This window comes from Catharus ustulatus, chromosome 18 (assembly GCF_009819885.2).
Source record: "Catharus ustulatus isolate bCatUst1 chromosome 18, bCatUst1.pri.v2, whole genome shotgun sequence".
NCBI lineage: Eukaryota > Metazoa > Chordata > Aves > Passeriformes > Turdidae > Catharus > Catharus ustulatus.
Genome location: NC_046238.1, coordinates 6,463,700 through 6,477,962, shown reverse-complemented (window position 1 = coordinate 6,477,962; position 14,263 = coordinate 6,463,700). Strand labels below are relative to the sequence as shown.

The 14,263-nt window shown below is 45.3% G+C and overlaps 1 protein-coding gene across 1 annotated transcript in view; it reads right to left on the bottom strand.

The window, feature by feature from the left end:
* FBRSL1 (fibrosin like 1) overlaps window positions 1-14,263 on the bottom strand; it is a 498,161-nt gene that overhangs the window by 274,206 nt on the left and 209,692 nt on the right. The window contains exon 3 of the mRNA XM_033075794.1: window positions 8,147-8,248. Coding sequence (XP_032931685.1) covers window positions 8,147-8,248 — 102 coding nt within the window. The remainder of the gene's footprint in view (window positions 1-8,146; window positions 8,249-14,263) is intronic.

The window sequence follows — 14,263 nt, the reverse complement described above, 5'->3', positions numbered from 1 at the left end:
CATTTGACTCTGGTATTTTTCACATCCAAGAGCCTCCTCTCTCTTAAAAGTTCTAACATCTAATTTCCTGAAAATCAGCAGTGAAAAAGGGTGGGGTTTCCCCCCTCCCTCAGAATTTTTATTGCAGATATAAAATTAGTAACTGGTGAATACTTTGGAATCAACTTGTAAAATCCTTTCCAACAATTAGGTTTATGCACAACCATGCCCCACACTCTCCAGGGCTGTTTGCATGCATTTTTCTGCACATCTAACAAACCACTATTGCTTTCTTGGTTAGCTGGGAACTCTGCAGCTCTTTAGGCAGATCCATACCAATTGTCACATGTAGCAATTCTGAAAAAAAAACAACCTCAGCTAATACCAGCTACGAGTGCCAGAGCAGAACAGTTTGCATGCAACTGTGATGGATGTTCTTAAAGAAAAAAAATCTTTGGGGGTTAATACAAACATGGCTCAGTCCTTATGTCTCTATATCAAGATCAAATAATGAGAAAAGTAATCAATTGTGGCTGCAAATATAAGAAATCTTAGTGGAAGTTTAACTTGGCATCTACCCAAAGCTGAGGAAACCTCCTTTCGCAGTGAATGAGTACTTGTCTGGCAGGAGTAATTATGGGACAAGCCTTCAGCTGGAACAACTTAGCAAGGCTCTTACCTACAAGGACAGGAGCACTCACATGGAGGGCTGTCAGAACACTCTCACTCCCAAACAGTCTGTTTGCTCTTTTGGTGAATTTTCTCCTTATCAGAAGGGCCCAAGCAGCAGGGCACGATGGTGCCCAGGCAGCCACAATCCTGCTGGAGCTGCTCCTGCACAGCAGGACACAGGACCCTCCCTGCCTGGCACCTCTGCCTCACCCCAGCCTCAAACCCAAACCAGCTCTTACTGCTTCAACAGCCACGAAGGCTCAGCCCTCAAACTGAGCCATGGCAGCAGGAAAGGGGCTGACAAACACAATTCAAAGGCAGGACTGTGCCCACCCAGCCAGCTCCCTGCAGAACCCCAGAGCAGCCCTCTCTGCCTGGCCTGAGCACCAGCTTTTGCCTCTTCCAGGGCTGTTTGGAATACTCCCCATTCCTAGGTGAGACTCTTACTAGTTAGGGGCAAAATGAGTATGGTCTGTGCATTTAATGATGCAGAGGTGGAGCTGCACTGCTAGGTGGCATTTGTGCATAAAGATAAATGGCTTGTAATGTTTTGCAGATGATGTGCTCTTTTACAACTAAAGATTTTTGGTTCTTTTTAAGCCCAAGGTTAAAAACAAAACCAGACAGCACAGACAAGACATTTCAGTTATGTCACAGAGTGAATGATTTCTGTCCTGGGATAGCTCTTGTGTTAATTACACTGGATATAAAAAATACACCTTTCTGGCAGCAAAGGCAAAATCTTACTACTCAAAGACTGTACTAGCCCCCCACTGATGTCCTTGAGAGCTTGAGTTACACTGCTATCTGCAACTGTACTTAAAAGATTTCTTTCTTTGTGATAAAAATGGCAACTGCAATTTAGAAAAGAAAATCATGAGAAAAATCTCACCAATAGCCTATAGCAGCTTTTCCAAGATTGTCTATTAAATTGACAGGAAAAGTTATTTTCCTTATATAAATAAAAGCATGGCCTTCCACCGCTCCCATGATGCTAAAGAAATTAAGACACCCTCTGTTCAGTTTCTTAAAGCTATTGGGTTAGTTATTGAACTCGAAAGACAGCAGGAAGGGCTTTAAAATCCAGTAATAATCAAGGTAATAAGGTACCTCGAGCCAATTCCCCACTCTCAATGGGTCAGGCAGGTTTCAACTTGGATCTTTTGTGTCCTTGATATAAAACCGAACTATAAGGGGATTAGTTAAAAGCAGGTGACGGCAGCACAACCAAAAACTAGCTCATTTGTAGTACTCCCTTCCATCCTCTTTGGCTAAAGCACACAAATTAACATATTCCAGAAATGTCAAGAGTTTTCTGACATGTGCCACTTCCATTGGCTGAAACCAAGAGTGTATCAAGTACTCCAAGCCAGCTGTTGAAATGGCTGTTTCCAGCCAATAGCTGTTCCCACATGGCACAGGACAGCCCCCAAATCAGCCTCCAACCACTACTGTTCCTGCCATCCTTGTGTTAGTGTGGAAACTGAGGCAGGGAAAGACTCAAATGTGCCCAGTGGCACCTGAGGAGCCCCCAGCAGAGCAGGGAATTCCCAGCTCCCACTTAGTGCCAAATCTTGCCTTGCCAAATCACAGGCCCAGTGCTGCAAGCCTGATTTGCTTGGTTGGCACCCAGCAGAGGTAATCAATAGTATGTACAGAGATCTGACTTCGAATTCTGTTTTACAGCATTTGCTCAGGATGACACTCACCTCAGCTGTACCCATCTTCCACGCTTTCCCAATTCCACAGTCAGAATTCACTAGGAATTGCTTGTGTTTACCCTCCCCTTGGTCCTTTATAGAGCATTCAACAACAGAATATGGGTTCAGCTTTGAATACTGGAGAAGTCTCATATTTTATTCCCAAGCAAGTCCCTTATAAAACTCAAATATCTTGGAATGAGAAGGGTAAGTGGAGAGGAGGGCAAAAAGAGCCAAGGGCAGGAGCTATCCCAGACCTTAACACAGAAATTCTTAATGCAATTAATTTCCATAGCCACACTCCTGTCTGCTGATACAATGAGTTCAATTGACATGGCAAAGGTCACCCAGTGCATCTGATGTTCCCTGAGATTAGAAACCCCGACCTGACAAGATAACCACAACACATGATGAATGATTTGGATGTCGTGCAACGCCTGAATGTGTTCCTTCTTGAATTCACTTACTTTATCCTGTTGGATAAACACAGAGTGTTATGCTTAGAAACACTGCAAAACCAGTCTGGTAAGATATCAAACTACACAAGGTCTGAACATCTGTAACTGGCTTGATAAGCTACAGAAGAGCTTCCACCCAAGACACTTTTATTCCTACAGCTGCTGGCTGCAGACAGCAGAAAGGAAGGCAGCCACTGACCAGGAATGACCAGACTAAATGCAGCTAGCCAGGAACAACAGGAAAAGACCTGACAGAAATGCACAGAGCCTACATGAGTGCTGCTGCCCTTCAAACCATCACCTCTGCCAGCTTCACAAAACTTCTCCAGACTTTATTTCTTCCTAACTATCCCTCACTGAAACTTCCTGCCAGTCATTAGAAATCAGTTTCTGCTGAAGCCGTTTCCATGCAAGCATTTGGTGTTTTGTAGGATGCTGATAATGGACAGGAATATCTGCCTCCAGAAGAATGGGATTGGCAAGGTTTCATGATCCTACCATGTTATATTCAAACCAAGAGTCATGGTTTGTGGAAGGGGTCTTAAAACTATCCTGTTGCTGCTCTTTTTGACTAGGATGGGCTCACTTCAAACTGTGGATCAGATCCCAGCGTGTCACACGTGGCAAACAGCGGACAGCACATGCCACAGAGAGTTTGCAGCCCACATGTCACCACCCCAGGCCTTCCAAAAACTCCTCAAATGTGCTCTGTAACACCCCTGACCATGGCACTGAGGTCCTGCTGCCACCCTGCCAGAGCCAAGGGCAGGCATCCCACACACACCAAAGTTTACAGAGTGGGTGAAGATGGAGATGTGTCTGTGCTCCAATTCTCATTTCAGAGGCTCATCTGATTGTGCTCCTGGCAAGGTACTTCAGCCTGAGGCACACAGGAGGGACCTCCAGCTTTGTACCCTGCTGCTGCTCTAATCCCTGTGCCCCAGGAGGGGAAGCGTGGTACGGGAAGCAGGAGGGAAGGGACAGACAGTGCCTGTGATGGCACACAAAGAAAAGCAGATCACAGTGAACTGCCTGAATCAGAAATCACAGAAGTTATTTTGCATTCATCTACCAGAGAGAGAATTTTATATCTAGCCTATACAATATGCTAAACACTTATCAAAGAACATTTAGAGAAAGGAAAATCTTTGCATTTCCTAAAAGACTGCTTTTGGTTTATTATGTTTAAAGAAAAACAAACAAACATATGAGGATAGGATGATGAAAAATTAGAAAAGATAGCCTGGGGGATGAGAGGAAAAGGCTCTCAACAACTTAGTAGCAGCACTTGCTGGTTTTATGCACAGCTGAATCCAATCCCTTGAAAAGGAGAGTTTTGACTCTTAAGTGGCCAGCACCTCTTGCAACATATTTCCTAATCAGCAAGTATTTATGGTCGATATTTTATATTTCCAATTTCCCCCTAAGGGCTCCTGAGAAAGCAGCACACCTGCCAACCTTTTCAGCTGGGCCAATAATTGCCAATTTGCTCTTTGCCTTAGTATATCACTCAATTTAGCCCTGGCTGTGCCCTGCATACATCCTCATTCATCTCTGTGCCCCCATGACAATTAGAGTGTTAGCTTCAGCTAACTAGGGCAACTATTCTACTAGGGTTGGAAGACAATTATTAGTCTATTTTCCCATCTTGTGGCAACAAAATTGAGAATCCATGACAATTACATTCAGCAATTCTGCACTCTGCCGCCTGCTCCCCCTCCTTGCCCCCACCTTCCGAATATTTCAAATTATCACAGCTCTACTACCACATTCAAATTTTCCATGTTCACAGGGAGTGAGGCTTCTATTTAAATGATAATGAGGGACGATCCATTCAATTTAGTGAGGGAGAAAATCCATTAAAAAGCAGGCAGTTCTTAAGCTGATGGGTCAAGAAAAAGATAAAAACCCTTTTTTCAAGCCATTATACAAGGCTCTGTGTGGATTTTTGGACTGTTCAGGACATCAGAAAAGATTAGGACAATTATGGAACATGGGGAAAACCAAAACAAAATGCCCAAAGCCTTCCACTTTTACTTGGGTCAACACAACAAAATAGCAATATGGCTTATCTGGCTCTTAATTCTCTGGCAACTTCCAATTACCTCGCACTGAAAGGCAGCAGAGGAAAATCCCATTTTGGAAAAAGGCTGTTGACTCTGTTTTGGTTGTAGAAGACTTGAGAGTACATGTGTAATAAGGATGTCAGTTCTGTAGTAGTTTTTAAGGGAATTTTACATCAACACTAGGAACATAAACAAGTGGCAGATTCCCATCTCCTCTCTGCACCACAAAGCCTGGGCTAAAACTTCTCTGCTTTTCTGCTCAGAAGTTTCATCATCCCAAAGAAGAGCCCAGCCTCAACAAATCAAACCTCTGCAGCCAGAGATGATTTCACTAGATCATAATAAGCATTTTTTTTCCCCCAATGACCCATAATAAATGGCACTTGGTGTAATGTCTGGAAAGACTTACTATACAAGCCAGACAATTACTGTCTCACTGTGAAATTGTATCATTCTCTCCCCACAGAATTTTCACTTGTGGCAAGGAAGGAGCAAAATGCTCTGGGTTTCTTAGTGGATGAACCAATGGCTGTTTGTGTGTGTGTGTGCACAACATAATCAATCATTTGCCTCAGTTTTCTTTAGAGTGCAATTATTTCACGACAGAGCAGGCCACCTCTTGACTTCACGGTCCATTAGAGACTAATGACATGCATTAATGTAAATAAAGAACAACTTGCTGGCATCCCATTGAACAAGTCACCTCAAGAAACAAATGGCACGGAGGGGCTAAGCTGTTCAGAACAGCGCCTCTGAAATGGGGACCAATGAAGCTGGAGGGAGGATCTGGTGCTCCTGAGAAGGCAGAGCTACAGCTGACACTTGGAGGGGCACATTTCCCACCACACCTGCTGTGTGCCACCCTGCAGCAGCCACACCTGTCACCTCCTGCCTCAGTTACTCCATTGTCCACCCCACTTAAACTGCACAGAAAGCAGTCCTGAAGGCCAAATGCAGAGAGGAGCAGCAGCAGAGTGAGAAGCAGCCCAGGTGCCTCCTGCTGCAGAGCATCCATCCGCAGGGGCTGCAGCCTCGGTTTGTGACCACCAGCCTGCAGGAAACCCAGTCCTGCCTTCCTGGACATCCTGACTGCCCTGTGCTCCTGATCCTGGGGACATGTGAGGAGCTGAGCCACTCCAGGGGCACAGCAGCTATTTAAACAGCGTGCTGGGACACACAGCCCCAGAGCCAACAGGTACCAGGCATGGCTGGACACAAAATCCTCAGCAATCAACATCAGCAGCATGTTGATGTCTCCTCTCCCTTTTCCTGCTCCTCTCTACAGTAAGGGAGCCAGTCTGCCTCCTCATCCCTGTGCACAGAAATGGGGAAAACCATCTGATTGCACCCCTGGGACTTCCCCAGACTTTCAGACATTGCTAAATAGGCTACAGAACATGTACCAGTACGCGAGGCAGCGTTATATGTAATTAACGCTAAATTGCACTCATCAAATAATGAACGAAGAGCATTCTGTGATTCATGAACCTTACTTTTCAAACCGTTTAATTACTAATTTGAAAAATTCTCATTTGTGATGGGTCGCCAGGTCACGAGAGCAGCTCCAGCAAAGCTCTGAAGTGTGCCCCGGCCTCCAGGCACTGCCCAAACCTCTCCACTGACTAAAAAAGAACAGAGTGCCTGTTTCCCACTGAATTCCACTGGCTGCTGAACAGGCTTTGAAGATTTTGCAGGAATTAGGCACTCTGAGTCAATTCCTACAGGCTCAGCCTGCAACTTTGGGGGCAAAGGGAAAGGAGGAGAAATACTGGAAGTGCGTTGGCTTAACAAGGAAAGTCTCCAAGCCCACTTGATGCTTTGACCTGAGCTAATGGCTAAGCTGGAATATGTTATTCCTTTTTCCTGCAGCTCCCAGGCACTCCTGCTCACACACCCTCAGGAGTGGCCGAGGGGAGGGGATGCAGGCAATGGCAGGGATGTGCGTGTGTATGGAATTAGCACCATGGCTGGCTAACAGCACAGCCAGAGATGTCCCACAGCACGGGGACGTGTGCTGCCCCCCCGGCTGCCCGGCCCCACGGCGGCGCGTGGGCTCGCAATCCTGGAAGCAGATCACAGGACACGTTATTTTTTTCTTCCTCCCACTGCGTCGGCTGTTTACAGCACCCCATTCACACTCCAAACATGTAGAGAGAATTTTCCCCCGTCACATTTCCCTGTCAGAGCTGTCAAGCTGAATCCCGCTTTAATCTGCCAAAAGCACTTTTCTGCTGACATTTTTAATAAATACTTTCAGCTTTTAAACACATTTGTGGGAGCCATTTTTTCCCCTTTTTCTCCCTTTTCCTCCTGTAGAACGGGCTCTGAAAGCCTTAATAGCAAATACATTACACTTATCAAAGGCCTTCCCCCCCTCTTCCTTTTGCATCCTGAAGCGGAGGTAGTGTTTTCAATTTTAAAGCTAAATTAACTGTCCAATTGAATTTAGCTGGTGTGAGCCGTTTTCTGTGACAGGTTTTAGTTATGAAGCATATTTTACATTAATAGAACTCAACATGAAAACCACTCGCTCTGGGATTTCTGTGGCTTGCCATTGAAATGGCAAATTTAATATTTCAGACATGCTCGTGCCAGCGTTTGATTATTGTTCTTCATTTAAATCTCTCCTAACGGGAAAGGTCCTAATTAGTAAAAAATCATGTTTTAATGAAGGCGAAATGCTAATTGCTAACACAAAAAGCCTTCGTATAAAATTATCCCAGCACTGCCATTGATTTCTTGGTGACTCAAAAGCCCATTTGTGTGTTTACACACTAAGGCACCGTTTGCTTTTGTTTTATCATAACATTTCACTCAATGTACCATCGAATTTCCTGAGAGAAAGACAGCTTTCCCCCAAAACCCTCTCATATCTTGGTGGCAGGAAGCATAAAATTAGATGAACTAACTTTGCACCCAAACTATGCGATTACGTGCGGCAGCTAAACCCAAAGACGCTGTAAAAAGCTTTTTAAAACAACTTCTTAGAAAAAAACAAAACAAAACATCAAGCCATTTTTCCCCAAGGAATAACAATTCCATTTTGTTTTCCCATCTCTGATCTTTCGCTTATCATATTATTTGCACCATGATTATAGTGTTTGCAAGGCAGCTCAACCACTTATGCCGTAACACTCAATCATGACATAAAAAAAAGTTATTACACAGTGACCTCTGGATGCCAACATTTGTTCAGCAAGATTTATGAAAAGCCATGTCAGCAGCGGGAATTGCTGCAATGAAGCGATGCTTTCTCCTGAGCGGTACTTACATCACTGAGACGGTCCCTTGAGCTGCTCCGCTGAGAGCTTGTGGCCTCCCTGATGCTGTCTTCCTCGCTATTTCTGCCACTTCTGCTTGTAGGGACCTTCATCTAGAGGGAGAAGAAGGAGGGGGAGAAAGGAGATTTTCAAGCACTGCTCTGCCACCTGTTCCCGAGGTTGCCGACAGCAGTTCAGTCAGCGTTTCACTCCACCCACGGCGCCGTGGAAGGGATGGGGTGCATGGGGCTTCTCTGCAGTGGGGCTTGACCGTGTGTGTCCACACTCCTAATGTGGGAGGGAAGGTGCTTGTGGCACTGCTGGAGGCAGGGCAGTTGTGCCAAAGTGCTCAGTGACAGGAGGAAGGGGACAGACAGACTGCCTTCACCCAGCTGCAGCACACCTCAGCTGGACACGGCGCTGCTGCCTGCCCTGCTGCCACCACCAGCTCCCAGCCCAGACACGTGCCCTGGGGCCACCCAGGGACTGGGACTGCACTGACAGGCCATGGTGGCACCAAGGGACACTGGCCTCAGACAGCTCGCTTGAGATACCACACGGAATCTGAAGTGGAGCAGGATTAACTCTTACAGCCAAGGCTGGTGCTTTCACTGCTACATCATCCCTTCACCTGCTGCTGTGCTTGTGTTTGGAGTGAAGTGAGAGAGCCAATGCTTGAAATCACAGCAACTTTCCTCTTACATCTGCAGAGTCTTACAGGGGGAGGAGAGGGGTAGCATAGATGTCATTCACAGCTTCATTCCTGGGCTCATTTACTAACAAATTATTCTGCTAATTCCCTTGTGAAATATTGGGTGGAAAGAAGTGTTTAATTTATTAATAGGTTCTATTCATATCAGTTTGGTTCCATTTAAATTATACTATTTAAAATGTCGGCTTGTACAAATTGGTATTTTTAATGGCAATAAAACCCCTTTGTTTCCTGCTGTCCTGTTCCATGGTGGTGCTGGCAGCCAGCAGTGCTGATGTAACCCCTGCCCCTGTGGCACTGGGAACACTGGACATGCTGTCACTACATGGGCACAGCAATCTGAGGGATCACTGCCCTGCATGGATGTTTGACAGGGCTGCCAGCTAAGTGCCCCTCAGACTGGTAATATTTTAATGAAATGTTCAGGGTACTGTGTGGAGAATGAGCTCCAGTTCTCATCCATGGGCAGCAGAAGTACAATGAAAAGAAGGAAAAGTGTCATGTTCAGTAGACTTGTGATTAATGTCCTTGCTCTGCATGCCTTCCTGCCACCCTACACCTCACCAATACACTTTCTTCTGCAGGATAAGACTTTCAGACACAAATCAAAATTTTTTTCATGGCCACCTCATCACACAACCACTACTCTCAGTGCAGTGCCCTGAATCACTCCTTGTCCACCACCTTTCAGATATGCTGCCCACCTGAAAGCTTTTATCAAGACCAATATTTCATCTTTGCTCCTACATCAAAGTGTTCTAAAGCACAGCACAGCAATGAGATGCAATCCCTGCTGGGATCTGCTAGAAACACTTCCAACAACACAGTGAGCTTGCATTTGCAACTGTCCACACCACGTGTTGAGGCAAGAAATAATCCATTTGAAGTTCATGATGTGCAATCCATATTGTCAGTTTGCTTAATAAATAGGTCAACAGCATTGAAAAGAGAAATCTGACTATACTACACATCAATATTGGCCATAAGCCATCAAATTTTTAATTCCACATATAATTAAGTAAATTTGGTAAGATTTTTTTTCCCCTAAATACATTAAATGATTGTCATTCTCTTATTTTATTCTTTTTGAGGTCTCTATTAAGCAATTACTACTTCAGCTATGCCATTATCTTGCCTAGGATTGATGCCAAGCCAATAAGACAAATGGTAATACCCCATTAATTACAGCCTTTCATAACACTGGCACACCAGCTTTTTTCTGTCATCTGGGTCTTTCTACACTTACTCAAAACCCAACTCCACTGGTTTCGAGCCATCAGCCAGCTCTTCTGAAACTCTTGGATGTAAAGTATCTGAGCTGCCAATTTCAATCCTTCCAGACACAGCAGGTGCTTTGTTTTGCCCTGAAACAGGAACCACTTAACCATTACAGGGCAGAATTACAATTTCCCTAATACTGTACAGAAATGCCCATTGAATTCTGCAGCTCTCTGATTTCTGATCCATAACCTTCTCCCTCCCACCTAGGAACACATCAAAGCCTGTCAAAATTATTACACTTCTGACCTAAACAACTCCTAGACAGCTGCAAATTAAAGGAAAAATAAATTATGCCATTCCAAATCCTTTCACCTTCCCAAGTGCAAATGGTTGCTAGAATTAATTCAAAAGGACTAAACTGCCAGCTGTTTAAAGTTAGCACAGACTCACCCAACCTGTTACCAAACTGGATCCTTTTGCTGCTTTTCTTGAGTTACAGTCAGCTCCAAACACCACCTGTTTCTTTTCTCCAAATTTCATTAAAGGAAAACTACACCTACACACACAGTAACAAATTGAGACAATTTGACCTGACAAGGTCTTGCACAAGCAAGCAAATTAGAAGCATCACTGCTGCCATTAACCTTTCCAAGTAAATATCAATTATTAAACTTGCTGCACTACCTCTGTCCCCAGTTTGCTGCTGTGAATTAAGAGGGTCATCAGCCTTTTTGACAGATCTTGTTCATTTACACCTGCTGCCTGCCAGCAGGGGAGCCCGCACACCCGCAGCCCCAGCGCTCAGCCAAGCTGCCTTAATTCATCAGTAATTACCCTAATGAGCCACACGCAGGACCCAAGGAGGAGGACAAGTTGTTCTGCTAAATGGATGCATTGGTTTCAGGGGCACTCTTAGCAGACCTGGGTATTACCAAATTGGTCAAAAGCTTCTTTCCCAAAGTTGTCACTTGCTCAGCTGCTTGATTTCTAGTGATTTTCTCTGGGTGTTTTCACTTGAGTTCCAGAAATTCCTCCTGACCACATCCCCTGATTGAGTTTTACTATAAAAACTAGTGTTCCTCTCCCTAGGAAAAAGTCATTACACTGCAAAGTCTGCAGAGGTGGGGTGGGCCAGAGGCAAGGTGGGCTCCTGGCCCTGCTCCCAGCCTGGGGTGTCATCTCCAGCTCAGCACAGACCCAAAACCCACCAGCTCCCCAAACCCACGGGTAAAACACACTACAGCCTCTCACACAACACACTGCCAGGGACTCCCAGAGGCATTAGTGCAACACCAGTGTGGGTTTTAACACCTCAGGTGGATGAGCCACATACCTCAACTAAAACTCCAGCAGCCCATATTGACTGTCCAGGGTATTTACAGACAGTGGCAATGCCCTTCAGCAACCAGAATTACATAAACAATTTAACATTACAGGCTGCTCTCACCCAAAATCAAATCCTTTTGAGACACAAAATGTGTACCCATCCCTCTGCATCACCCACTGAGTGCACCCAGGTCCTGGAGCAAAAGCAATCCCGTGGATGGGTTTGCCCTGTTTGAGGCAGGACTAATCCAAACTGAAACTGGAGAGTTCCAGCCAGCAAAACAGAGCCAAAACAGAGACTGGGCAACAGCAGCAGCAAGTGTGAGGGCCAAACCTGAAAGTGTTTGATTGAGCCAACCTTAGGTCTGCTCAAAGTGTTTTTGGGAGCCATCTGAGAAGCAAAATGTCTCAAAATATTGCTGATGCCCAAAGCTCTGCAGAGAGGGGCTTGGAAGGTACTTCTCAGCATCTCCAGAGGGCTGGAGGTGGGAGGGAATCTTGTCTTAGACAAAGGCTGACTACTGTGTCACTTCAGGAGAGCAAAGCTGGAAGAAAATAAAAAGGCACACGGGGGAAACACTGAAGCTATTTGTTAATTTATCTCTTCCAAACCCTAAGGCAGCAAGCCATTAATGTCCATGCATATGAACTGAGACATGGAATAGGTGCTGAAGTTTTACTCCTGCAGAGCCTGCTTCATTGTTGAAGTTAAGGGAATTCTCCAAAAGCATTAATTAAACCCAAAGCTGCTTAAAACCCAAACAAACGCAGGCTCCTGGAAGACAAATAACCAGAGCCAGCAGACTGGCAGAGCAAAGCTGGTGGCAGGCAATCCCTGCTCTGTGCAGTAGCTGCAGTCCAGCTGTCCCCAGGAAGGACAGGTTTGTGTTGGGAATGTGGCACAGAGCGTTCCCAGCTCGGTGGGAGCAGACAGGGCTGGGCCAGGGGCAGGTACAGAGGGTGTGCAAGGCCAGGATCCATTGGCATTCTGCAGGTGCTCACTGACAGTCCCAAGCCACGGTCAGAGCCAAGAATTATGAACCCTGCGCTGTTGGACATCATGTAGCATGATTAAATATCATAACTCATCCTGGTAATAACTCCAGCTCTGCTATCCTGGAATGCTGCTGCCTTTCCATCTCTCCCATCCAACTTCCCCCTCCCTACTGCTTCCTCTGGGGTGGAGGAATATGAATGGGCAGAACGGGCCTTGTTTCCCTAAAAGGGCTTTTTCATTACCACTCTGTTGGCCCTCAGCCCCTGCTTTTTAATCATAATAGATCAGCCTGCTCTCCATTTACTTAAGCCTTTCCGATGTCGGAGGAAGGCACGTTTTTATTTGGCACACCTATTTTCACATCACGGGCACGCTGCCCCTGCTCATTATTAATAAATACACTTCGATTTATCACCAGCTCCATTTGAGTGCCACGGGGAGCCCGGGGCAAAAGGAGACAAATTCTTTTCTTAAGTTGTTCTGAAAGGTGCTGGGCTTGCCGACCCTCACCCCCATTAACCCAGCACAGCTAGCGTGCTCCTACTGGGAGCTCCACGGCCTGTGCAGCGGCAAACTCGGACTGATCTTGTGCCATCTCAATATATTTGTTCATTATCTTGCGCACACACAGAAGCATTTGGAAATGTACTCGGGGCACAGGCCAAATTGAATCATCTGCCTTCATTTTCCACACGATCTGAAGCTACAGCTGCTACAACAGGCTGTGGGATTTTTATTTTCCTTCCTTAACAGTTTTTTTTTCCCCCCTCGCTCTTAAAGTCGCAGCAGTCTCATTTTGAACCCCTTGCTGTTGCTTGGGTTTGTATCTGTGTTGTACAAAATGGGTCTTGCATATACACAGGGTGGGAAAAGAAATTCCCAGCAACCTCTCTGCAAAGTTCTGAAGGAAAGACAGAAAGCAGAAGCCTCGGGGCGAGACATAATGAAGCTATTAATCTCAGAGATGCCTGTTCTGGTGGCTCAGATGGGTCTATTAATCCACTAATCCTGTCACCTCTGCCAGTCCAGCAGGAGTGGCACCCACCTACTTTGTGCTGCATTCTGGAGCCAGGAATGGCCCATGGAAACAAAGCTGCCCTTCCAGATCAGAAGGGCAAAGAGCTCCACACAGCACTGAGCCAAGCGCTCCTTTCAGGAACACATTAACTTGGAGAAGAAAGTTTAATTCCTTTTTAAAGCTCTGAAAGATCCCCTTTCATTTGTCTTGAGAGAGAGGACAGACCAAACACAGCCTTTGGATTTCCATGTTACTGACTTCATGGTAAATCTATTTTGGCAGGAGCCACTTGGAGATAAGTGGGTAGAGCTGAGAGGCGTCCAAGTCCCAGAGTTTAGGTCCAAGCTTTCAGATCACCAGAGACAGGGATGAATCAGCCTTATCATGCTCATCTATCTAAACTAATGCTGCTGAACACCACTTTACATCTCATCAGCAGGTAATGACTTTATCATCAGCTCTGCCAAAGGACCCTTTTTCAACTCTTTCTACCAGGTTGAAGAAAAATTTCCTGCAGGTAACATTTAATTCTAAGAAAGATCATGATGTCCTATGGCTACAAGAATTGATACCACCAGCTGTTCCAAAAACTTATCCAAAATAATTGTATGGCCTGTCCTCTTCCCAAAAAAGGGTGAAAAGGATGCTTATACAATATTTTGGGAGAGTTCTGTGCTAACAAATGCTTCCATTTCATTATCAAGTCCCAGATAAGCTCATGTTTCTCTGGTAGACTATCAGCAGGAGCAGCTTTCTGCAGAAGGAGACAGTAAACTGCCTTAATAAATACAAATGGACAATTTAATTAAAATATATTGGAGACTTGAAAAAAGTACTATTTGTGGATGAAACAG